The 24022-nt window shown below is 45.4% G+C and overlaps 2 protein-coding genes across 3 annotated transcripts in view; both read left to right on the top strand.

Annotated features, from left to right (window-relative positions):
* The window catches only part of LOC144807999 (uncharacterized), a 34607-nt gene extending 26464 nt beyond the window's left edge, over window positions 1-8143 (top strand). Inside the window, exon 2 of the mRNA XM_078673569.1 lies at window positions 6293-8143. Coding sequence (XP_078529695.1) covers window positions 7012-8115 — 1104 coding nt within the window. The 5' untranslated portion in view covers window positions 6293-7011 and the 3' untranslated portion in view covers window positions 8116-8143. The remainder of the gene's footprint in view (window positions 1-6292) is intronic.
* The window catches only part of LOC144807578 (uncharacterized), a 436944-nt gene that overhangs the window by 168877 nt on the left and 244045 nt on the right, over window positions 1-24022 (top strand). The gene's annotated exons all lie outside the window — the stretch shown is intronic.

Here is a 24022-nt window from a genome sequence, read left to right as displayed (position 1 = left end):
TCTCCCTGGTTCTGTCCAGATTAGATTTTTCCAACAGTCTTTATTTTGGCATTCAAGTTGGAGAGCTAAAACGCCTTCAGCTGGTTCAGAATCAGGCTGCCAGACTTCTCCTGAACCTCTCTAAGAGGCAGTCTGTTAGACTCGGCCTGAAACAGCTACACTGGCTGCCCGTGGAGCAGCGTGTGGCCTTTAAAACAGGGTGCATTTTATTTAAATCTCTGCATGACTCTGGCCCCCTTTTCATTAGAGACATGTTTAAGAGATACATCCCTCTCCGCAACCTCCGGTCTATCCACAAATCCCTTCTGACTGTCCCACCCTACAAGAGGAAACGTCTTGGAGGCAGCTGTTTTGACCATCTTGCAGCTGGCTTCTGGAACTCTCTTCCCCTTCACCTGAAACTGAATGATAACATCCTCAGTTTTAGACACTCCCTGAAAACTTGGCTTTTCACTCAGGCGCATTGCTGAGCTGCTCCCCCTCTTCTGTGACCTTTGCGTTCGTTCCTTTCTACAGCGCCATGAAGCCCCCGGGCGTACGAGCGCTTACAAATACATACTAACATTAACATTAACATTAACATCAGCGCTGTAACCTGCTGATCTGATAAGCGCTCTGGCTTAGACTGCCTTTCCTGTCAGAACTGCTGGGTGGGCCCCCACATTGCGTCTCACCTGAGCGCTGTAACCTGCCTTGAAGCGCTAATGCCCCACGTGCTGTCCCGAGGCGCTGTATGATCGTCGCGCTGATGCCCACAACTGCTGTGAAGCGCTGTGCCCCCGGAGCGCTGCTGCGCCTTCGCAGCGCTCACTGAAGTACTCACCACCGCAACCTGTGGGAAGCGCTGGCCTTGAGGCGCTGCTGTTTGCCCCCGGCGGCCCTCGGTGCCAGGAGAGGGCCACCACTGTGTTCCCTGAGGGCCACGACCGTCCCGACTGTGTGCAGTTTCCCCCGCGGCGCCCCCCGGAGCCTTGGGGAGGCCGCCGCGATTATCGGCCAGGCCATGCCGGGATTCCTGTCAGGTGGCGCTGGGCCTGCCAGGCCGTGAAGCCGGCTTCCACCCCACGTGACGGGGGAACATCTTTGCCCCGCCTCTCCAGGGCCACTAATGAGCCCGCGGCCTGGCCTGGTCCCTGGCCATGCCGCGATTGGCTGTTGACTCTCCCGCCCCCCGAGGACGCGACCGGATTGATCCCGGGCCCTCGCAGGGGCTGGGAAGGAAGCCGGGACTGCCCTGAGGGCCGGAGGGAGACCCGGGAAGAGCGCAAGAGCGGCGCGGGTCTCCCCCTATGGCCTACTACCCCCCTGCGGCTTGTGAACACCGCCAGAGGGCTCCGTGGATCGAGGGAGCCCTCCCTTGTGTCAGCGAGTGCCCCTTTGCCCACGTGAGGCCTGCCAGAGGGCCGAAGCCCTCCCCATCTCGCAGCGAACCAACGCAAGGGCCCCGGAGGGCCAAAGTCACAAGGTAACCCCAGGGGAGGAGGGCGGAAGGCCGGAGGAGGCCCCGAGTTCGCCCCTCCCCCGGGGAAAGTGAGACTGGGCCCTGCTGGCCCCCAATGTGCCTCTAGAGTCTGCAAGGCCCCAGTAACTGTTTGTGCCTGTGGACAGGCTTACGCTTGAGTTCAACTGTTTAGACCCTGAGTGTCCATAAAGTGGTACGGGGCCTGGTTGCCTTTTTAGGCCTGAAAACCTGTTGAGTTGGCCTGAAATGGTTTAGCCCGGTACAAGGGGGTTAACTGCTTTAATGAAAATGCTTTAAAGAATATGCCTAAGGAAATGCTTTACTGAAAGGCTTTAGTGCAATGCATAATTAAATGCTTTAATGAGAATACTTTAATGAACGGCTTTAATGAAATGCATAATGAAATGCTTTAATGAGAATACTTTAATGAAAAGGCTTTAATGAAAATGCATAATGAGATGCTTTAAGGAGAATGCTTTAATGAAATGCTAATGCATTGTTTGCCTTGATCTGAAGCCTATATAAAAGACATCGATTTTCAATCAAAAGTCCTGGTGTGGTCTCCATTATTGTGCCCACTTACTTCCTCAGTGGATGAGTGTGTTGTGTAGCTACTTTACACGTAAGCCCCTGGCTGCCTTCCTGCTCGAGCCAAGCTACCCCCCGGAGAACTGGCGGTCCCAGTTCTTACAGGCGCCCATTGGATATACTAGTACCACGTGGTGAGACCACATGATCGGACGATTACGAACGACAGGGAAGATACACTGTGGTGGTAACGATGGAAACGGGTAGTTTAGAAGAGGATAGCTTCGAGGATGGAGTGAAAAATTTACAAATAAAACGTGTGGAATAAAACGTATAAAATAAAACGAGGAGTCGAAATGACGGTTTGAAAAGCAGAGAACCTGAAAAATGTATTTACGAGTGTGGATTAGATCCGATGAGGAAAGTGCCTGTGTGATCAGGGAATGTAAAATGTGCAAAAAAGTATAGATTAGGGCTATGCATATGTGGTGCTATGTAGGGAATCATGCCACCATACAAACATAGTGTACAGAACATACGGTCTTTATCGACCCTTAATTACAAAGTAACTGTCATAGATAACAAGCCAGTTCTGTTCGGTAATTTAACTCATTGGGTTTAATTGCTTTCAGTTTATAAATCCAAAAGTTCTCGCGGCAGAGTAAGTATTTGTTGTTGTCACGTCCTTCTGTCTTCTGTATGATCTCTAGGATCATAAACTTTAATTGTGAGATGTTGTGATTTTGTTCTAGGAAATGTGTGGCTGCTGAAGACTTGAGATTTCGTGTCCTGATGTTAGATTTGTGTTCGTTAAGCCGCACTTTCATCTTCCGTTCAGTTTTCCCTACGTAGACTTTCCCGCAGGGGACATTTTAGAAGGTAAACCACATTTGAAGTTTCACATGTTGCTGTTACAGTAAGCTTGATCTTATAGCCTTTCATTGGGTGCATTACGCTAGTCCCTGGCATGATGTTTTTGCAGTTATTACAATTTGCACATGGTCTTGTACCTTTTGCTTCCAAGTTGAGTTGTGTGGGTGATTTGACGATTTCCCCTATATTTTTGCCTCTGGTGTAAGCAAACGGTGGTCTATGATCAAATATTGCATTGAAATCTGGTTCTAAGCTTAGAATCGACCAGTGTTTGTTGATAATTTTCTTGAAGTCCGCGCTCACATTTGAAAATTTAGCACTTGTTGCGCCGCACCATTTTTTTAACCACACGCTTGTTGTTCACTCATAGAGCGTTCTTCACTTACTGCGCCGAATTACACACCTCGTTTAAATCACACCTCACTCCACATTTTATAGAGCACGGGGACACTGTTGCAGGCTGATACAATTGTTTATATACATTTTTTGTGATGTCTATGTAGTCTAAAACTTAGCTATGTTACTTTTACTTTAGACACGCTCCCAGATGAAGGGCACAGCGCCCGAAATGCATTGGAGCTAACAACTGAACTCGATATGAAAAATACAGTTTTTCTGTTTACTGAGCATGAAAGAAATGAAAATAAATGTATATAATTTCTGAACGATTGGAATAAACATTATTCTTTTGGAACTATTTTTGCAAAATTGGTTTCATTTTTAACATTAGTGGAATCCTATAATGGAACCATGTAAGTGTGCCCTATGGGATGCACCCAATTACTAATTGGAAGCACAATTAAAGCTCCTGACAAAGGCACATATCTCCTCCAAACATGGAGTTTATTTTTTAAACCACTGTCTTTAGTAAAGTAACCAAGACTACAACCCCCAGAATGCACTTACGTATTACAGGCATGAATATTCAGGGGATCACTCTATGGAAATATTTGGTACTTCCCAGGGCTTCGTGGCAGATAAGAGTAGAACAGTTCATGTGCAAGGGCGTTCATTCTCAGGCTCTTTCTGCAGATTGTGAGTCCAGTGAGATCTGTGATAATTTGAATCTCTCTCAAGGAGATTTCACACAGTTGTATCTGTTTCAGGGAGAAACACAATGAAAAACAGGGGGTGCAAGTCCAGCGCCAGAGTTTCTGCTGTCCTTGGATCTCTGGACTGACCCTTCCCTGGTCCTGCAAGAGAGGACAAACCAGGTGTTTAGTCTGGCCTCTCTAAGGGAGCGAGAGCTGGCTCAGTATCCTGGTGCACCAGGTCACGTCTCCCATCCTGGTCCTCACAAGGCCCCGGCTCACGTCATGGTCCTCACAAGGCCCCGGGTCACGTCCTGGTCCACCAGACCCCGGCTCAGGTCCTGGTCTACCAGGCCCACGCTCACGTCCTGGTCCTCACAAGGTCCACAAGGCCCACGCTCACGTCCTGGTCCACCAGGCCTCGGCTCACGTCCTGGTCCTCACAAGGCCCTGGCTCACATCCTGGTCCACCAGGCCCCAGCTCAAGTCCTAGTTTACCAGGCTCCAGCTCACGTCCTGGACCTCACAAGGCCTTGGCTCGTGCCCTAGTCCCCACAAGGCCCTGGGTCATGTCGTGGTCCACCAGACCCTGGCTCACATCCTGTTCCACCAGGCCCCGGCTCATGTACTGGTCCACACAAGGCGCTGGATCACGTTCTGGTCCTCACAAGGCCCCAGCTCACGTCCTGGTCCTCACAAGGCCACAGTTTACTTCCGTGATCCTCACAAAGCCCCAGCTCACGTCCTGGTCCTCAAAAGTCCCCGGCTCACGTCCTGGTCTTCCCAAGGCACCGCCTCACATCCTGGTCCTCACAAGCCCCTGGCTCTTTTTAAGCCAGTGATGAGTCTCGCTGCCGCATTAGTAGATGCTCTTAGGGGAGCTCTAGTAGCTGTGGGGAGACCGCATAGCGAGACACTTCCGTAGTCCAGCCGAGAGAGACATAGAGCTTGAACCAGTTCTATTTAAATTTCTTTGCCTTGTCTTTAAAGCCCTTATTAGGATGGGTCCTGCGCTAATGCCCAAAACAATGTGATCGGTATATCCCTACAAGAAGGCTCCGCTCCTCATCAGCGAGACTGATGAAGGCACCGATGTTTAGGAAAGTCGGTCAGGGGGTAGATCCTTTGAGGTGACAGCGGCCAAACTGTGGAACGAGCTACCGTGGGAGATCAGACAAATTAGGGAGCTTTTCCCTTTTAGAAGAAGTTTGAAAACCTGGCTGTTCCCCAAGACTTAGTTGTCTGGCCATGTATCCGACACATCTGTACTCTGAGTTGCTTAGCGCCAGGATGCCTGCAAGGTGACAGTGCGCTTTATAAGCTGAATAAATAAAAAATAAATAATAAACAGTGTGTGCTGTTCTGGGGCATTCTCCATCTTGTGGAAAGAATGAGCGCACCTCAGTATTGTATCATTAAATGTGACCACAGTGGTTTGTACAGGTGATGATGAAAAGCTTGAGTAGGATGAGAGACCCATGATAGGTCATGGGAATTACATGGTTGTAAAATGTTGTTCGCAGGTTTTGTGCTGGAAATGGAATGTTGAAAGCAGGTCTATGCATGTGAGGTGCAGGTGAATACATTTAAGAACAGGCCCTTCCTTGTATGGAGGGCAGCAGAGATGTAGGAGATATGGACAGAGCAGTTTGACTTAAGAGATGTTTTTAAGAGAGTGTTTGGGGTGCTTGGCATGGTGCAGGGGCGAAAGAAAATAACAGGCTTGGCTTTGGCGCACCATCTGTGCTCTTGCTACGCTAATACGCCACAGCTGTCTACTAGTGGGCCGCCAGGCTAGTGTGCTATCTTGAGCTTTAAAGTTAGAGTTGAGATAACTAAACAATAGAGCAGGACAGCTCACTCTCCTAGTCCATCCGGGGAACTCCCTCCCCAGTGGATAATACTAACAAATATTTGAGAGAATTAAAACCACAAAGTTAATACAATCATTAAACTGCTGCTCTGCTGCATATTGTGGGTGTAGTGGATGAAGCCAGGCACCTCTGCAAACAGTAATATTTGATTTATGGCACAACATTCTGATGTCCACCCTTCTGTCTCAAGTCTTCCTGATCCATCTCCCATCTCTTACTCAAAGAGCTGTTCTTGTTTTAACAAAACTTTGACCACATGCATCTACCTAAAGCTGTAACTAGTGTATGAGTGCTATGCGAGCGCCCTTTTTTTTTACTAACTTACTCATAAACACCTTTGCTGAAATAAGTAAGATGTGACAGTCAAAGCAACTTTTATGTAAATTTCTGTGTATGGTTAAATATGCCTTCATAAGTTTCAGAAATGGTAATGAAGAAATATTTATACAATCAATTAAAAATTGTGTATGCACATTCCGTTATGTTTCACTTTAAGTTATTTTAAATCTTTTTACATCCGACAGAAAACAATCTTTGATTGGATGAAATGTTTCAAAATAAGGAAGCTAACACTGTAACTCTGCAAAGACGAAGTCCAAAATATTGAGTTCCAGTATTCAGGAAAACATAAGTGCCGACAGAGCCAGCCGAACCCGAACATAAACTGAGACATCCTGAAAGAAGGGACAAGGGACACGAGAAATTCAGTGATTCCACGAGTCTCAGCTGTGCACCTTCGTGCCTCAAAACGAAGAAATGACCTCTAGAAAATTAAGACAACACTGATAAACCTCCTCTTGTGTAAACATGTCCAATACCAGCTTTGATCACGAGGTTGGTATGTGGTGGTTACAGCAGTGCTCTGCTTCCTAAAAGACTAACGACCACAATTCAGTGCTAGAGGTGCATTGTAAACTGTTTCAGACCAATCCACAGCAACCAGTGAAAAGCGCAACGGAGTGGAGTCAGACAACTGAAGGTTAAAAGAAATAGGGGTTCTGTTTTCTAAAATACAGAGCACTGTCCCAGTGTGCACCGACCAGAAGGACAATGGATCTTTACCCGCAAGCATGCAGAACCATTATCCAGTCTAAAGACACAATCGCCATGAAGAAGCCTTACACACATTATGAGTTTGGGGAGTAGTTGTTGATCATTACACTTTATTCTTTAATCTATAAGCAAACGTGCAAAATACGACACATACAGGGAATGCAAGAATAACACAAGTGCTTTATCAGTCATGATGACCCTTCAGGAATTACAGTCAAGGGATGTAAACAAGTATATACCAGACCCAGAGACGCTAACCAAGAGAGAAGTCTCAGACACATGCAGTGAGAGCTTTAGTTTGTCATCAATATTAAAACCCCACCAGCAAGCACACACAGGGAAAAAACTATTCAAATGCACTGAATGTGTAAAGAGCTTTATTCAGTTATCAGGCCTACAAAGACATCAACGAACACACACAGGGGAAAAACCATATCATTGCACTGAATGTGGAAGTAGTTTTATTGATTCGTCAAAATTAAGGAATCATCTGCGAACACACACAGGGGAAAAACCATTCAAGTGCAGTGAATGTCTGAAGAGCTTTTTTCAATTAACAGACCTAAAACACCATCAGAGAACACACACTGGAGAAAAACCATATCATTGCAGTGAATGTGTGAAGAAGTTCAGTCGATTATCCCACCTAAAACAGCATCAAGGAACTCACACAGGGGAAAAACCATTCCAGTGCAGTGAATGTGGAAGTAGTTTTAGGACTTCATCAACATTAAGGATTCATCTGCGAGCTCACACAGGGGAAAAACCATTCAAGTGCAGTGAATGTGTGAAGAGGTTTAGTGAATCTAAAGCATTAAAGATTCATCAGAGAACACACACTGGAGAAAAACCATATAATTGCAGTGAATGTGTCCAGAGGTTTAGTCGATTATCCAACCTAAAACGGCATCAGAGAACGCACACTGGGGAAAAACCATTCCAGTGCAGTGAATGTGGAAGTAGTTTTAGTGACTCATCAACATTGAAGGTTCATCAACGAACACATACAGGGGAAAAACCATTCAAGTGCAGTGAATGTGGGAAGAGCTTTATATATGTATCAGGACTAAAACGACATCAGAGAACACACACACAGGAAAAATCATTCAAGTGCAGCGAATGTGGAAGTAGTTTCATTGAATCTTCAACATTAAGGATTCATCAGCGAACACACACTGGAGAAAAACCATATCATTGCAGTGAATGTGTGAAGATGTTTAGTCGGTTATCAAGCCTAAAACAGCACCAGAGAACACACACTGGAAAAAAATATATAATTTCAGGGAATGTTTGAAGAGGTTTGGTTGATTATCACACCTACATCAGAGAACACACACGGGGGGAAAAACGGATCATTTCAGTGAATGGGGAAGTAGTTTTAATGAATCATCAACAATAAGGAAACATCTGTGAATACAGCTGGAAAAACCATTTAAATTCAATGAATGTGAGAAGAGATAAATATATATATATATATATATATATATATATATATATATATATATATATATATATATATATATATATATATATATATATCCAGCAATAGCAGTCCCACTTTGGGAAAGAGCCAGATGAGACCACATCTTGTGCAACAGGTACTTTAATCAGGGAACAGCATGCCAGCGTAAAATTCTTTGAAGAGCCTAAATATCAACCAAATGGTAGCCAGACGCGTTTCGAGTATCCCTCTTCTTCAGTGGCTAACTGGAAATGCAGGGGGAAACTGTTTTACTGGTATATCTAATCGTAAACGTCTCCCGCCTGGTTGGGCGTGGCTCCGCGGCCTTCTGGGAGACGTAGTCCATACCAACTTGCAAACCTATGTAGGTCCGTTTCCACCTGCACCAAATGTCCAAAAATTACCGGTGCAGCTTCAAACAATGTTGCGCCCTGCTTCTTTGCTGTTCCCGCTGAGGTGAGGGCACACCTTACTGCTTCAGTGCGCGATCATTCTCATCCGCGTGTTGCAGCCTCATGTGACGCCGCTGCGGACCCGCTTCTGGCCAGCGGTCGGCTCTCTCCCCCGACCTGGGCAGGCCGGTTAAACATCCAGCAATAGCAGTCCCACTTTGGGAAAGAGCCAGATGAGACCACATCTTGTGCAACAGGTACTTTAATCAGGGAACAGCATGCCAGCGTAAAATTCTTTGAAGAGCCTAAATATCAACCAAATGGTAGCCAGACGCGTTTCGAGTATCCCTCTTCTTCAGTGGCTAACTGGAAATGCAGGGGGAAACTGTTTTACTGGTATATCTAATCGTAAACGTCTCCCGCCCGGTTGGGCGTGGCTCCGCGGCCTCCTGGGAGACGTAGTCCATACCAACTTGCAAACCTATGTAGGTCCGTTTCCACCTGCACCAAATGTCCAAAAATTACCGGTGCAGCTTCAAACAATGTTGCGCCCTGCTTCTTTGCTGTTCCCGCTGAGGTGAGGGCACACCTTACTGCTTCAGTGCGCGATCATTCTCATCCGCGTGTTGCAGCCTCATGTGACGCCGCTGCGGACCCGCTTCTGGCCAGCGGTCGGCTCTCTCCCCCGACCTGGGCAGGCCGGTTAAACATCCAGCAATAGCAGTCCCACTTTGGGAAAGAGCCAGATGAGACCACATCTTGTGCAACAGGTACTTTAATCAGGGAACAGCATGCCAGCGTAAAATTCTTTGAAGAGCCTAAATATCAACCAAATGGTAGCCAGACGCGTTTCGAGTATCCCTCTTCTTCAGTGGCTAACTGGAAATGCAGGGGGAAACTGTTTTACTGGTATATCTAATCGTAAACGTCTCCCGCCCGGTTGGGCGTGGCTCCGCGGCCTTCTGGGAGACGTAGTCCATACCAACTTGCAAACCTATGTAGGTCCGTTTCCACCTGCACCAAATGTCCAAAAATTACCGGTGCAGCTTCAAACAATGTTGCGCCCTGCTTCTTTGCTGTTCCCGCTGAGGTGAGGGCACACCTTACTGCTTCAGTGCGCGATCATTCTCATCCGCGTGTTGCAGCCTCATGTGACGCCGCTGCGGACCCGCTTCTGGCCAGCGGTCGGCTCTCTCCCCCGACCTGGGCAGGCCGGTTAAACATCCAGCAATAGCAGTCCCACTTTGGGAAAGAGCCAGATGAGACCACATCTTGTGCAACAGGTACTTTAATCAGGGAACAGCATGCCAGCGTAAAATTCTTTGAAGAGCCTAAATATCAACCAAATGGTAGCCAGACGCGTTTCGAGTATCCCTCTTCTTCAGTGGCTAACTGGAAATGCAGGGGGAAACTGTTTTACTGGTATATCTAATCGTAAACGTCTCCCGCCCGGTTGGGCGTGGCTCCGCGGCCTTCTGGGAGACGTAGTCCATACCAACTTGCAAACCTATGTAGGTCCGTTTCCACCTGCACCAAATGTCCAAAAATTACCGGTGCAGCTTCAAACAATGTTGCGCCCTGCTTCTATGCTGTTCCCGCTGAGGTGAGGGCATACCTTACTGCTTCAGTGCGCGATCATTCTCATCCGCGTGTTGCAGCCTCATGTGACGCCGCTGCGGACCCGCTTCTGGCCAGCGGTCGGCTCTCTCCCCCGACCTGGGCAGGCCGGTTAAACATCCAGCAATAGCAGTCCCACCGGGCGGGAGACGTTTACGATTAGATATACCAGTAAAACAGTTTCCCCCTGCATTTCCAGTTAGCCACTGAAGAAGAGGGATACTCGAAACGCGTCTGGCTACCATTTGGTTGATATTTAGGCTCTTCAAAGAATTTTACGCTGGCATGCTGTTCCCTGATTAAAGTACCTGTTGCACAAGATGTGGTCTCATCTGGCTCTTTCCCAAAGTGGGACTGCTATTGCTGGATATATATATATATATATATATATATACATATATATATATATATATTACAGTAGGTATATATAGTTAGGATTGTTTTCCATAGGGAAATCGCAACATTCTATTGGGAATAACTTTGGCGCCGGTTGATGAATCTTCCTGAAATTTTCCTTAACTTTGCCTCGCGGCGCTCCGGTCCTTCCGTGAAAGTTTGGGGGGGATTCGTCAAGCGGGGGCCGGGTAAAAGGGGGGTCCCAAAACGTGTTTTCCCCATGTTAATTTCCATAGGGCGGTTGGACTCACTTTTAGCCCGAACGGCTGAATGGTTTTCCACCAAACTTGGCAAAATTGTAGGGACTGGTAGCCCGATGTGCCTTTGCTATGTCTCAAGATATGTGCTCCAGTGGTTTTTACGAAAATTTACTTTGAAAAAATATATATTGGTCTACATTGGGCTATATATATGTTAGAGCCCAAATGTAGCCCAATGTAGCCCAATGTAGCCCAAAGATGGCCACCAGAGACAAAAAAAACAAATGTAGCCCAAATATCAGCCAGATATAGCCCAACTATAGCCCAATGACAGAATGTCCCAGAGTGTTCTAAAGAACAACTAGAGCGCTAACAGTCTTACTTATGACAAAAGTATGGCACACCTGAAGTCATCTTGATTGGAATAAAGTGTTAACACTTAAAACATTTAATTTGCAAAGGAACAAAATGAGGGGGTTCATTTTGCCATAGAAATTATGATTAGTGCTGAAGAAAGAAAAATTAGGGCACATTTTGAGTGACTTCTCAAATCCTCTTATATTTCATTAAAAAAATTCTGATATGCAGTCTCCCAAGATGGCCACCAGAGGCAAAAGAGCCTGTGCTTAAAAACTCTGTTAGCAAAGCAGGCATTTGAGATTTAAAAAACGTTTTAATATATAATAACGTTATCCGCTAATAGAATTAGCATTTAAAAAACCTTGCGAATTCAATGAAAAAGCCATAGGTTTCAGGCCTTATATAGTTAGGAATTAGCATTTAAAAAACCTTGCGAATTCACTGAAAAAACCATAGGTTTCAGGCCTTATATAGTTAGGAATTAGCATTTAAAAAACCTTGCAAATTCACTAAAAAAACCATAGGTTTCAGGCCTTATATAGTTAGGAATTAGCATTTAAAAAACCTTTGAAATTCACTGAAAAAACCATAGGTTTCAGGAGTTATATAGTTAGGAATTAGCTTTTAAAAAACCTTTGAAATTCACTCAAAAAACTATAAGTTTTAGTGGTGTTATAGTTAGTTGGACATTTTACTCATACAAAACCATTGAAATTGCTCCTATATAGTTAGTTGTACTAGTACCGTGAAGTACTACAGACAGCTCGAGGAATCACTGGAACTTCTGTAAGAGTGAGAGCGATGCACAGAATAATCTGCATTATATAAACTTTAACTAACACAGAGCGAAGGGGGTACGAAACACGACTTTGAGAGGCTGCGTTTGCAGCATATTTATAGATAATCATGCTTTGTGAAACAGAACGTCGCGAAGCTGCACAAGGAATGTTTAAAAAGCAGCATGAGGGCAATGGAATAAACAAAGCTGGTCCCAGTAATACTAGCGGCAGTACTACTAATCTCACCACAAAAATGGCCACGTTAGAACGTTTGTATGAACGGGAAATCAGGAAATGGTGGGAGGCAACCTCTTTACAGAACTACATCGAAGTAAATCGTGTGCCAAGAGGTCTCCGGATATACACAATACCTGCCTATAAGAGTCCAGACCCAGAATTATTAGATGCTTGGGCAGAACACACAGCGGACTCATGTAGAGGAATGTTAGTAATACTGGTTTGCTTTGCATGGAGTGACCGGGACAAAGCTTTGGCTCTTATAAAAGACTTGGAAGAAGAACTACTCAAGGAACAAAATCAGGGTATTATAAAAGACAAACGTGAACAAATGAAAAAACGACTAAAAGCTTATGAACAAAAAATTAAGCAGCGCAAGGAGGAGAAATTCGATAGAGATGAACGCGATTACAGATTGGGTAGAGTTTTAACATTCTCCAAAAAATATAACAATCCGAGAAAAGAACTTCAAAAGACTAGAACACAACCACCGCCTACTGTACCGGAAACCTCTGAATCTGAAGTGACACCAGATGAGGACTCAAATGAAGAAGGCTTGGGGGCTCCCACTCCTTCACGTTTTCACGAGGAGTTCAAACTCATGAGGAAACAACTACTAGAGGGGGGCAGAGGCAAACCACCAGAAAGACGAGCGGTAAGAGGAAGACGAGGAGGGGGTGCGGGGGCCAAAAATGTAGTTGGCTCACCCCCAATAACTCGCAGCAAGAAGTTTTTCAACAAGAGAAACTGAATGAGATAGATGACCTGACGATCATCAATTTAACATCTAAAGTACTATCCAAAGAGGAAGAATCAATTTTAAAGTTGGGTCTCTCTTTCTGCCCTCAACGAAAATTCGAATTTACCCAAACAAGAATAGATTTATTCAAGTTTACGCGTAAACTAAAACTGCACAAATTCTTTAAACTGAAACCTGCCCCCAACAAATCGACCATAGGGGAAACTACTAATGCTTTGGACATCTTCTCTTGTAAAGATCTCGGTGGAGTGAAAACAATAGAAGAATTACGAACTGAGATAAATGAAGGTGAGAATATTGATCTAAGAAACACTCAAATGCTGGCAGAATGGGACATACAACAAAAAGGAGGCATTAGTACTTTTAAACCTGCCTCAAGCTTTATGCCCCCGACATCGTTTGATGCTATAGATACATTCTCAGAAGCTGTCATAAAAGACCTGGTGAGACTTAGACATGACACACAATATCTAGACAAATCTAAGAATTGCACCAAAAAACAACTCACGCCATTTAACAAACTGTGTGATGACGCTTCCCTTGTCTGCAAACCTTCAGACAAGGGAGGCAATATTGTATTGATGACAAAAATCAATTACGAGACTGAAGCGTGTCGTCAGCTGAATGACATTATTTGTTATGATAAGATCAATAACTCAACTTATCAACAAAGCATCACAGAATTTCATGATATGATCTCTACATGGTACAAAAAGGACATGTTGAACACCGATGAGTTTCTATTTTTGCGCTGTTTGAATCCTGTTACTCCCACATTTAATCACCTTCCTAAGGTGCACAAAGACAAAATCAACCCTCCGGGACGACCAATTGTAGAATCACAGGGGGGTCTAACAGAGCATCTCTCCATGTACATTGATTCGTTTCTATCTCCACATGTAACATCTCTTAAATCTTATCTGAAGGACACGACTCACTTCTTGAATCTAATGGGAAGTTTTTTGTGGCAAGATGGGTACTGTATGATGGTGCTGGACATCACTAGTTTGTATACTAGCATAGCACATACAGATGGCTTAAGAGCAGTCCACAGTTTTTTGCAAACTAGACAAATCAGATTCTATGAACACAATAAAATGTTAATGGAATTTCTGACATTTAGTCTTAATAACAACATATTTGTATTTAACGGACAACTTTACAAACAGAAGTATGGCGTGGCGATGGGTTCCTGCTCCGCCCCCAGCTACGCGAATCTCTGCGTTGGATGGTGGGAGGAGGAGGTAGCCTGGGCCATGCCTAACTTAATGTGGAACAATAGAATCAAAGCCTGGCATCGTTATATCGATGATTTATTTATCATTTTTGAAGGATCTACAACAGAGGCTGCAACATATGTTAATGTACTCAATGATAATGATGTCAACTTAAAATTCTGTGGCGAGATAAGTACTGTGAGTGTTGATTATTTAGACCTTACTGTGTACATTGAGGAAGGTGAATTACACACGAAATTATTTCGTAAAACCACGGCAGGGAATTCAACTCTGTTTTCCACGAGTAGCCATCCGAAACAACTTATTAAAAGCATATACCATAAGGCGAACTTTTAAGATTAAAAAGAAATAATTCCCCAGAAAGGGAATTTCAAAAGTCCGCCAAAACATGTATGGATCGCTTCAGGGTACGTGGATATAATGAGGAAGTATTAACACAAGCCTTGATAAAAGTGAAGAACCAGCCTAGATCTGAGGTACCTAAATCTAAACAGAAAGTTAACACGGGCAATGGGAACTTGAGGTTAATCACAACATTTTCAGAGAATGCAGGACAACTAAAAAGAATTCTCTGAAAAAATTGGAATATTCTACTGACTGACAGTGTGATTAAAAATGATCTGCCTACCAATCCTATTTTGACATTTCGTAAAGCCAAGGCCTTAAAAGATCATTTGGTTTATAGCCACCACAGTGCGAAAACAGGCACTTCCGGCCATTTACCACTAAATGGGTTTTACCCTTGTGGCCGGTGCAAGGCTTGTAAAATAAGCAAAAGGACGTTAACATATAACATACCAGGTCTGAAATATCCTAAAAAAATCAATACATTTTTAACGTGTACCACCCCCTATGCCATATATTGTTTGATATGTCCTTGTGGACTCCGATATATCGGTAGTACGATTAATCCTGTGAAGCTGCGTATATTAGAACATATGCGAGCAATAAATAATATCGATGAGTCGTACCCAGTTGCCAGACATTTTAATAAAGTGCATGGGCACAATAGGGATCTATGGGCCTATTTTTGTCTGGACAGCGTTCCTGCACACCCAAGAGGGGGAGATCGATTACAAAGATTAGGATGTCTGGAATCACGCTATATTATTGATTTACAAAGCAAGAGTCCAATAGGTCTCAATACTCATGAAGAATTAGCTGTACATCTTGGCTAATATATTGAGCACTGACATTACATAGAAGTTATATGACATTTGACACGATTATGGTACTAGTCCTGATAGGTTTTCTGAGTAATTTGATTGATTTTTTGATAATATAGGAAAGAGATAGAGCGTTTCTTCCTATTCTTTAAAGTGGTCTTTTTATGCAGCAAATATGGGTTTGATTCGGCATGTAAAGTAATGTATGTTGCCCATCTGTGGGATATATTGTTTGGACAAAGCATAAAATGCCCATCCAGGGCTGAATAACAGGAGGAAGATAAAAGTATAATTTATATACTAATGGTAAATGTGATACTCCTATTGAAAAGTATTTACTTTCTTTGTGAATGATTTACGATATTGCATGTTCCAAAATGGCGAAGATTTAGCAAAACCATGCCGTCCTCTTTTCATGCTCACTGCTTTACTTGTTGAGACTGAATGAAATGTATTTAAACATGCAAATGGCGGCGCGACAATGTATCACAATTGACGAAGGCTGGTTGCCGAAACGCGTCTTGTTGGTTTCTGGGTTGCCAATAAAACCGTTTGGCATGCATAACCCCCCCATGAGTGCTGTTTCTTTTTCTTGGAGATTGAATACCTAAGAAACTTGGGAGCTTTATATACTTGGCGGGTACACCCCCGCCTGAAGAGCACCCGCTCGTGTGTGCAGCAGACTGGTGGATTTGGGAGCAGTATATATATATATATATATATATATATATATATATATATATATATATATCAGGTCTAAAACAGTATTAGAAAACACACATGAACAATCATTCAAGTGTAGTGAATGTTGACATAGGTTTAGTAACTCTTCAACATTAAGGATTGATCAGCGAACAAACACACAGGGAAAAGCTATGTCATTGCAGTAAATGTGTGAAGATCTTTTGTTAACTTTCAAACCTACAAAGACGTCAGCCTCTCTTCAAATGAGTGCAGGATCAATAATGACACAGAGCTGCGGCTGTGTGATAGCCCGGACGAGCACAAGGCTTCACTTCAGAAGAGAGGAGGATCAATAATGGAGGTTGTAGTGCTGCAGCAGTGTGATAGCCAGACCGAGTACTTCACTTCAGAAGAGTGTAGGACTAGTAATGAAGGTCACAGAGCTGCAGCTGTGTGGTAGTCAGGCCGAGCACACTCCAGAAGAGTGCAGGATCAATAATGAAGGTCACGGAGCTGCAGCTGTGTGATAGCCAAGCCGAGCACACGGTGTCTGTTTAGCAGATACGGATTAATAATGAAAGTCTCCAACCTGCATGCTGTGTGATAGACAGGGTGAGCACACAGCTTCTTTTCAGGAGAGTGAAGAATCATTTATAAATGTCACTGAGCCACATGTTGTGTGATAGTTAGGCAAAATCAAAATTTTTGCATTCTTGGACGACAATTTTTTGGTGGCTTGATTAACCATGGAATCGTTTTAGTCGGTTTGTGTTTCCGAGGGGACGGATACAATGATAAAAAAGTGGCAATTTGCTAACAGTTATGTATTGATATACATTTTCACAGTATTAAAGCCCTAAAAATGAAAATGATTTTTTTAAGAAATCTAGTGTGAGACTCTAACTCTCCTCCTAACCTCAGAAGTTATTGAACAAACCATAGAGATTCAGGTCAAAAAATGACTTCATTAGCCTAAAAATTCCTATCACCCATAAGATGCAGGACGCTGCTGGTAACATATTTCTGCAGTTTTGAATGTTTAATCAAAAGTGTAATCCTTTTTAGATGTAGGATGTATCTTATCCTTTTGATCCACCAGTTCCTTGTTTCCTACCAGTGTTTATGAATAGATTAATTGATGTAAAAATGCATTTCAGTTGTTTACTTGTTCTTCTGTGCTATTGCTGTGTCAATTTCGTGAGATATTAATTAGTTCCTAAATAAATCTTGATTGATTCATTCACTCATGCTGTCAGCTCTCATGTGATATTTCTTTTAGGATCTGAGAATGCTTGAAATGTATGTCTAGGGCAGGGGGCCTCAAACTGAGGTCGGGCTCTCGTAGGGGGGCCTGAGATGATCCCAGGTGAGGCGCTAGCCACTGGTCAAAAGAAGCATTATGCTGATAATGGTGCTTTGTTTTAAGCTTAAAATAATGTAAGCCGCTCTCCCATGGGCCATCACTAACTTGTTTTGACGTTTAAATACTTATATACTATATACTAGCTAGGAGTATGTGTCAAAAGGGACGGGACTCTAAATGTTTTTCAAAAGCCCCACTTCAAATGAACACACTCTGGGCACTTGTGCCCGTTATTAGAACTTTGGAATGTCGGGAGCTCCATTGAAGCAGCTCCGGGCTTGTAATTGCTGGTATAAGTACAGAGCTCCAACATTCCAATGTTTGTCTTCATATTTTTCTCTTTTTAATTTAGAACATTCTACCCTTAGTGGTTGGAATGTTCCAATAGCCTTATAGCCCTTCTGCCACGGGATATACCGGTTGTTAAATGCCCTGAACCCGTTATAGTCCCGAGATGCAGGCCTTCGTCAGCAGGCCATAAGGCTATATTAAAGCCTGACCAGAATAGCATGTTTGGCAATCATGTATTTGATTGCATTCTTAAAACAGTACTTAACTGCAATGTTTAAATAAGTCTAGACATATTTAAACATTGCCAAATTAATATAATAATTGTAAAAAATTCTGATGGGAGCCCGACAATCGCTGTTGGGCTGGGGGCGTGGCATTAAAACATTTTAAGACCACTTGTCTAGGGTGTTCCTCGTCAGAGAGGTGTGAGGGACCTGATGTAACACTGTTGGTTAGTCAAATCTTAAAGGAGAGGGCACAGAGACTCAAAGGCAATGGATTTCAACGTCAAACCTGTTTATCACCACTTAATCATCCTCACAATTGCAATAAGTGACTGGATCAGGCCCCTCCTCCCATGTCCAGATGGGCTGCTGGCTGAGTATATTCAGCACAGGTTTGGTAATCAAGCTTTAAGATGTAAAACATGAAAGTAATAGAAACATGTACGCTGTACAAAGGGACGGTGATGGTGATGCCAAGCCCTGTGTGGCAGTGTTAGTACTGCTAGCAAGAGTGTCTACATTTATCAGCTAAAAGTGCTGCTCCATGGGAAAGGTCAGCCGTCCCTCATCATACCTGTCAAACCAACCTATTCTACACCCTCTCCAGCAGCACCTGTAGGCGAATGGAGAGGGTGTATGGGAGAGGAGTTGACCTAACGGCTAGGGCGCTTGAACTCGGACCTGAGGATCTGGGTTTGCGTCTCGGTAACTACGCCAAACATCCTGTGATTCTGGGCAAACACTTAATCTCCCCGTGCCTAACAAAAATGAATGTTTGTCCTCATGTAATGTAACTGGTGCTATGTAAGGCGCTCTGATACCCAATTTGGGTCAAGTTCGTGCTATATAAAACTATGCAAAAAAAAAAAGAGAATGGTGCGTGAACAATATACTCTCTCTCATAAACTCACCCTATTCTAGACACTCTCCAGCAAGCCCTGTAGGCGGCTGGCGAGTGAACACTAAACTCTTTCATGAATCCACCTTTAGCAGACATGGGGGTGAGCAGTTCAGGCAAAAACAACAAAACTACAGCTGCTGATCGACCCCGATCTCAGGGCCAGAGTGTTTGGTCCTAGAGATCCACGCAGACTAGTTTGGTCCCGTATGGGGGCTGAAATGTAACTGGTTCCTGTCCAGAAATGCTGAGTGTTCACAGGGGACAGTCAGCCCTTGTTCAGGAAGATAATGGGCATTGAGAGCTTATGACCGGGGTTTGCTCGGCCCCTTAAAATAATTTATAGACAGTTCATACACCACTAGGACAGCGTCTGGTGTCAAACGCTTGAAGGGGGAAGAGACGTGTTTCCTAAACCGCTGCAGTTTGAGCTGACCCTAGGAAATCACCCAAACTTCATGCAACTTGGCCTCCACTGGTTCTTTTGGCCGGGCACGGCCAGAACCTCCTTTAGGCTTACTTCAGGAAGTAGTCTGTTTGAAACTCTGTGACTTGGATTACAGTCCGTCTTTGTGTAAGTAGCCATAAAGTTGTAGGGTGCTTCATAGGGTTAGCATTAGAGTTGGAATAGGAATGTCCCCTGCATTTCTTTCGGAGTTTCATTAAGCTTGCACTCGACCCAGAGTTATCGGAGATCATAGTGCTTTATATGAGCCTCAGTTGCGTCACAGATGGACAGATTAATTTTTGTTAGTCACGGGGATATTGAATGATTTGCCCAGAATCACAGGATGTCTCACGTGACGGATCGGAGTGCCATGCATGAAAGTAGCTAAACCAGAACCCCTAAATGTGCGCTGCCAGCTTTGCCAGCTTTGCTCAGTTTGACTTCTAATTATTATAGCATCGCTCCAGCACTTGACAGCTCAGAAAGCCATAAAAATGTGTGACTTTGCATTTCAGTACGGTGATGCGTACGACCACATTGAAATGCGTTAGTCTAACCCCTGATGCGTGGTACTTGTCAGGCCTGCTCCCCTCAACGCAGGCACCCTTGCACTATGGTGCAAGGCTGCCTGCATTGGCGCTAGGCAGCTAAATTTAGCCCCAGCACAGGGAGAAATGCAAGGCTGCACCGTATTCTTGTAAATACGGTGTAGCCCTGCATTTCAGAAGTGGAGAGCGTGGCGTTAAGCCAAGGAGGCCACGTCCTTGTAAATATGTCCCTTAATGTCAACAGCCTGACCTATTTTATCAAGAGACAGAAAATCCTCTCATTTCAGAAGATGCACCGCCTTGATGTAGCATTGCTGAAGGAAACACACCTGTCACCTATTGAACATGATGAACTCAGAAGGGATTGGATGAGTACGGTACTACATGCCAGCAGGATCCAGACTACCCTTACACACCCATCTACTCCTTTGGAACAGGGGGAGAGTGGGTTGGACATCTGTTCTCACAAATCCCTGGAGGTTTGCACACTGTGGACGTGGCAGGACCCCCCCGGGCAGATATATTTTTGCCAAGGTTTAGATACTCAATGAGTCTTTGTGTGTGGGCTCTATCTATGCCCCGGCGGCTGACCAAACTCCTGCTCTCCTTTGGACAGCCAGGGTATTCATGAGGGGGCTGCTGGAATATGGCACCTTGACAAGTCCAGAAACCAAACGACCAGGCAACCCCGAGACCGGTTCATCCTCTCTGACATTATTGATCATCATGCCTTGATGGATCCATGGTGATTGGCGCACCTGAGGGACGCAGACTATACTTTCACCTCCTGCGTCCATTGTAAACGTTTACGCCTTGATCCTCCCAAACAGTACCTCTGATCATAATCTTCTGCAACTCGACCATAATCTTCGACTGTTGCAAACCCCTCAGGTCCTTTGGTGTATGTATACAGCATGGTATAAAGCCCCTGAATACAAGCACAGACTGTGCCACTATCTGAGCCAGTACTTGGAGGAGAACGCTGGGTCCATCTCCTCTGCACAGGTGCTGTGAGAGGGCAGGAAGGCCGATGAACGATTTGGCTACCTATAAGTGCCACAGTGAGGCATAACAGCATTGGTTGACTGACCTCATGCTTCACCTGACTCAGACGTATAACGCATTGCTGACGCACCTGCTCTTCTCAAGGAGCTGCTTGGAGCCAAGTATGATCTGAACTCCGATTACACAGTGGAGGGCCAGAGGGATACGCCCTGTGGACGATATAGTAGGGGACGGTGAGTTGGCCCCCTTTGCTACTCTCATACATGATTATGGGCTGCCACAATCTCATCACTGACAGTACCGACAGCCTATGCATACCCTCCGACACATGCTGGGTGCTCCTCCTTATGATCTTGAGACTGTCCCAATGTTGCGTTATACTCTGATGTGGAAAGGATTCAAGGACACTAGGGGCCCGATTCTGATGCGGTGTGGAAAGCTTCCCGACCAAATGGGTTTGGGAATGGTTTCCAACCAAACCGGATCGGGAGAGTCCAATGGACCGAGTATGATACATCCGGATGCTTCCAGATACGATTTGGTTGGACTCCCATTGACGTCAATGGGAGCCTGTGTTCCTAACCGCATCGAAATCGGGCCCTAGGTGGGAATGCTTTCCTTACCGCATCGTAATCGGGTGCTCAGTTGGAAAGACACGTTCCTGATCCGATTTGGACGCAGCAAATGCTGTTAGGAGGCTCCTAACCACATCAGAATCAGGCCCTAAGGTAGGATTGTATGTTACAGCTGCGGACAGCCTTTTTTCAAGCACCACTGCCCACAATCTATGCTGTTTTTTGGAGCTCTCTGGGCAGGACTGGCACAACCTTTGGAAAGACCATGGCAGTTTCCCCCAGGAGGTCAGGTTGAAATTCAGTTATTTCAAGTTCCTACACCACTGGCACTGGATTCCAGAGTGGATCTATAAAGCAGATATAGTAGACAATTCCAAGTGCTGGATGAGTTGACAGTGTGGCGCACTTGCCGGGGACATTTTGCATTCCCTGCGGACTGTACTGTACTTTGTGCTACTGGGGCTCCGTTTGGGATACCTTGATGACCAACCTAAGGGTGGCACCGCAATTCATGGCCCGTCTGACCTTGCTTCACAAAATGTCAATATTCCAGGATTTAATACCCCAAGGTAAGAATTAGCTCTCTACAGCCTTTGTAGTGGGAGTTGGCTTTTTGGGAGGCAACCATGGGGCCTTGCACCCTGATATTTCTCTCTTGTTCCCATGTCCCTTCCCCTCATGCTCACCCACGTCCTCTTTCCCTGATCATCTGCGGGATTTTCTGAGCCAAATCACCTCTATCTAGAGGGGCTTTTTCATTTATTGTTTTTCCTGTTTTCAATGTTGTAAGAACTGGGACCGCCAGTTCTCCGGGGGGTAGCATGGCTCGAGCAGGAAGGCAGCCAGGGGCTTGTGTGTAAAGCAGCTACTTAACGCACACATCCAATGTAAGACACAGTGGCGCAATAATGGAGACCACACCAGAAGTTGTATTTGAAAGAATCAAGATCTTTTATATAAGCTTTCAAATAGAGCGTTGCATTATTAATTTGTCAGCATTACATTGAGACATTTCATGAATCACGTTCCAGTTACATTTCCTATAAATGGGTGAACATTTCATTAGATTAATAACCAGTTAATCTAGCAGTGAAACACTAGCTGACCCCGCCTATCGTATCAAACTCTCTGACAGGCAACGGGGTAACTGTATTAACCTGGAGGATCCTACAAGAAGCGACTATAGTAATGCGTTTAAATATCACATCAAAACCTCTCATGGACGCTTTTCCTTACAGGTAATACAACATATCGGCAAGTACTTATCAATCCAACAAGGAACTCCAAAGAACACAACCTTTACTTATTTGTGACAAGCCTTTCTTCTTGTGAATACAGGTCGGCTGCAACCTAGATCAGATCATCAGAATACTATGGAAGCCCACCTCTGCAAGAAAATTCAGTACAGTGAAGTGAATCTCCCTCTCATTTCCGGCTTGTACATATGGTGCACTAGGAGCAAATCAGGCTTGTGGATACAGTGCACTTATAGCATTTCAGGCTTGTAAATATGGTGCACGCTAAACATTTCAGGCTTGTAAATATGGTGCACGCTTAACACTTCAGGCTTGTAAATACGGTGCACGCTAAACACTTCACGCTTGTAGATACGGTGCACGCTGAACACTTCAGGCTTGTAAATACTGTCTCTTGAGGCACAGTTGCAGGGGGAAAGGGGCCAACAGGGCCCAGTCTCAGAGCACCCCGGGGGAGGGGCGACCTCTGGCCTCTCCCGGCCTACCGCCCTCCTCCCCAGGGGGTTATCTCACTTCTTCGGCCCTCCAGGGCCCTTGTGTCGGGTTCAGCGGAGGAGAGGGGGTTCCAACCCTCTCGTGGCTGCCCTCGTCCCAGCGCGGTGCAGGCTCCGCTTCAGGGCACCGGCGCTGGGGACAGGGCAGGGGCCGGGCGCGCTTTGCCTCGAGGGCGCGCCAGCCAGAACCAATGGTAGCGCGGCCCTCGGGGCCGGGACGAAGGAGCTCCCCTGTAACGTGGGGTGCGCACTGACTTCGGGCTACCGCGGCCCGGCTCACTTAAGGTGGCGGCCCTCTCCTGGCGTACGGGGGCCGCCGAGGGGGGTCATCTCAGCGCTGGACACCGCGCAAAGGCAGGCGGCCACAGGACAGGCCGGAGGCACCTCGGAGGTGTCGCGAAGGCGGCTCCGATGCCGGGATGGTGACGCGGTCCCCTCAGGCGCCTCGGGGCTAGTCACAGCGCGTTACACCGATGCAGGTGAGCGCGTGGGGGCAACTGCAGCGCCTCACAGGGCAGGATGCTTCTTGAGGCGAGAAGCGCCTCAGGATCACAGCGCTTGAACCACGGGGGCACAGTTAGCTCAGGGCAGGCAGTCTTAAATACAGCGCTGGACAGGGGAAGCAGAATATAGCGCTTTCCACACAGTTTAGTCAGGGGGAGACAGGAAGGCCCAGCTGAAGGCAGGGGATGCGCAGGGCAGCTCAGTCCAGTACCTTGTCTCATGAAGTAGGTTTCTTGGCGCTTGGATGATTCTGCGCCCTTGGTTGCTTGTTTCTTGAAGTTGCAGAAGGGGGGGGGAATGAGTT

This window comes from Lissotriton helveticus, chromosome 1_2 (genome assembly GCF_964261635.1).
Source record: "Lissotriton helveticus chromosome 1_2, aLisHel1.1, whole genome shotgun sequence".
Lineage (NCBI taxonomy): Eukaryota > Metazoa > Chordata > Amphibia > Caudata > Salamandridae > Lissotriton > Lissotriton helveticus.
The sequence above is the reverse complement of the archived record's forward strand: the minus strand, read 5'-3'. Positions and strand labels throughout refer to the sequence as shown.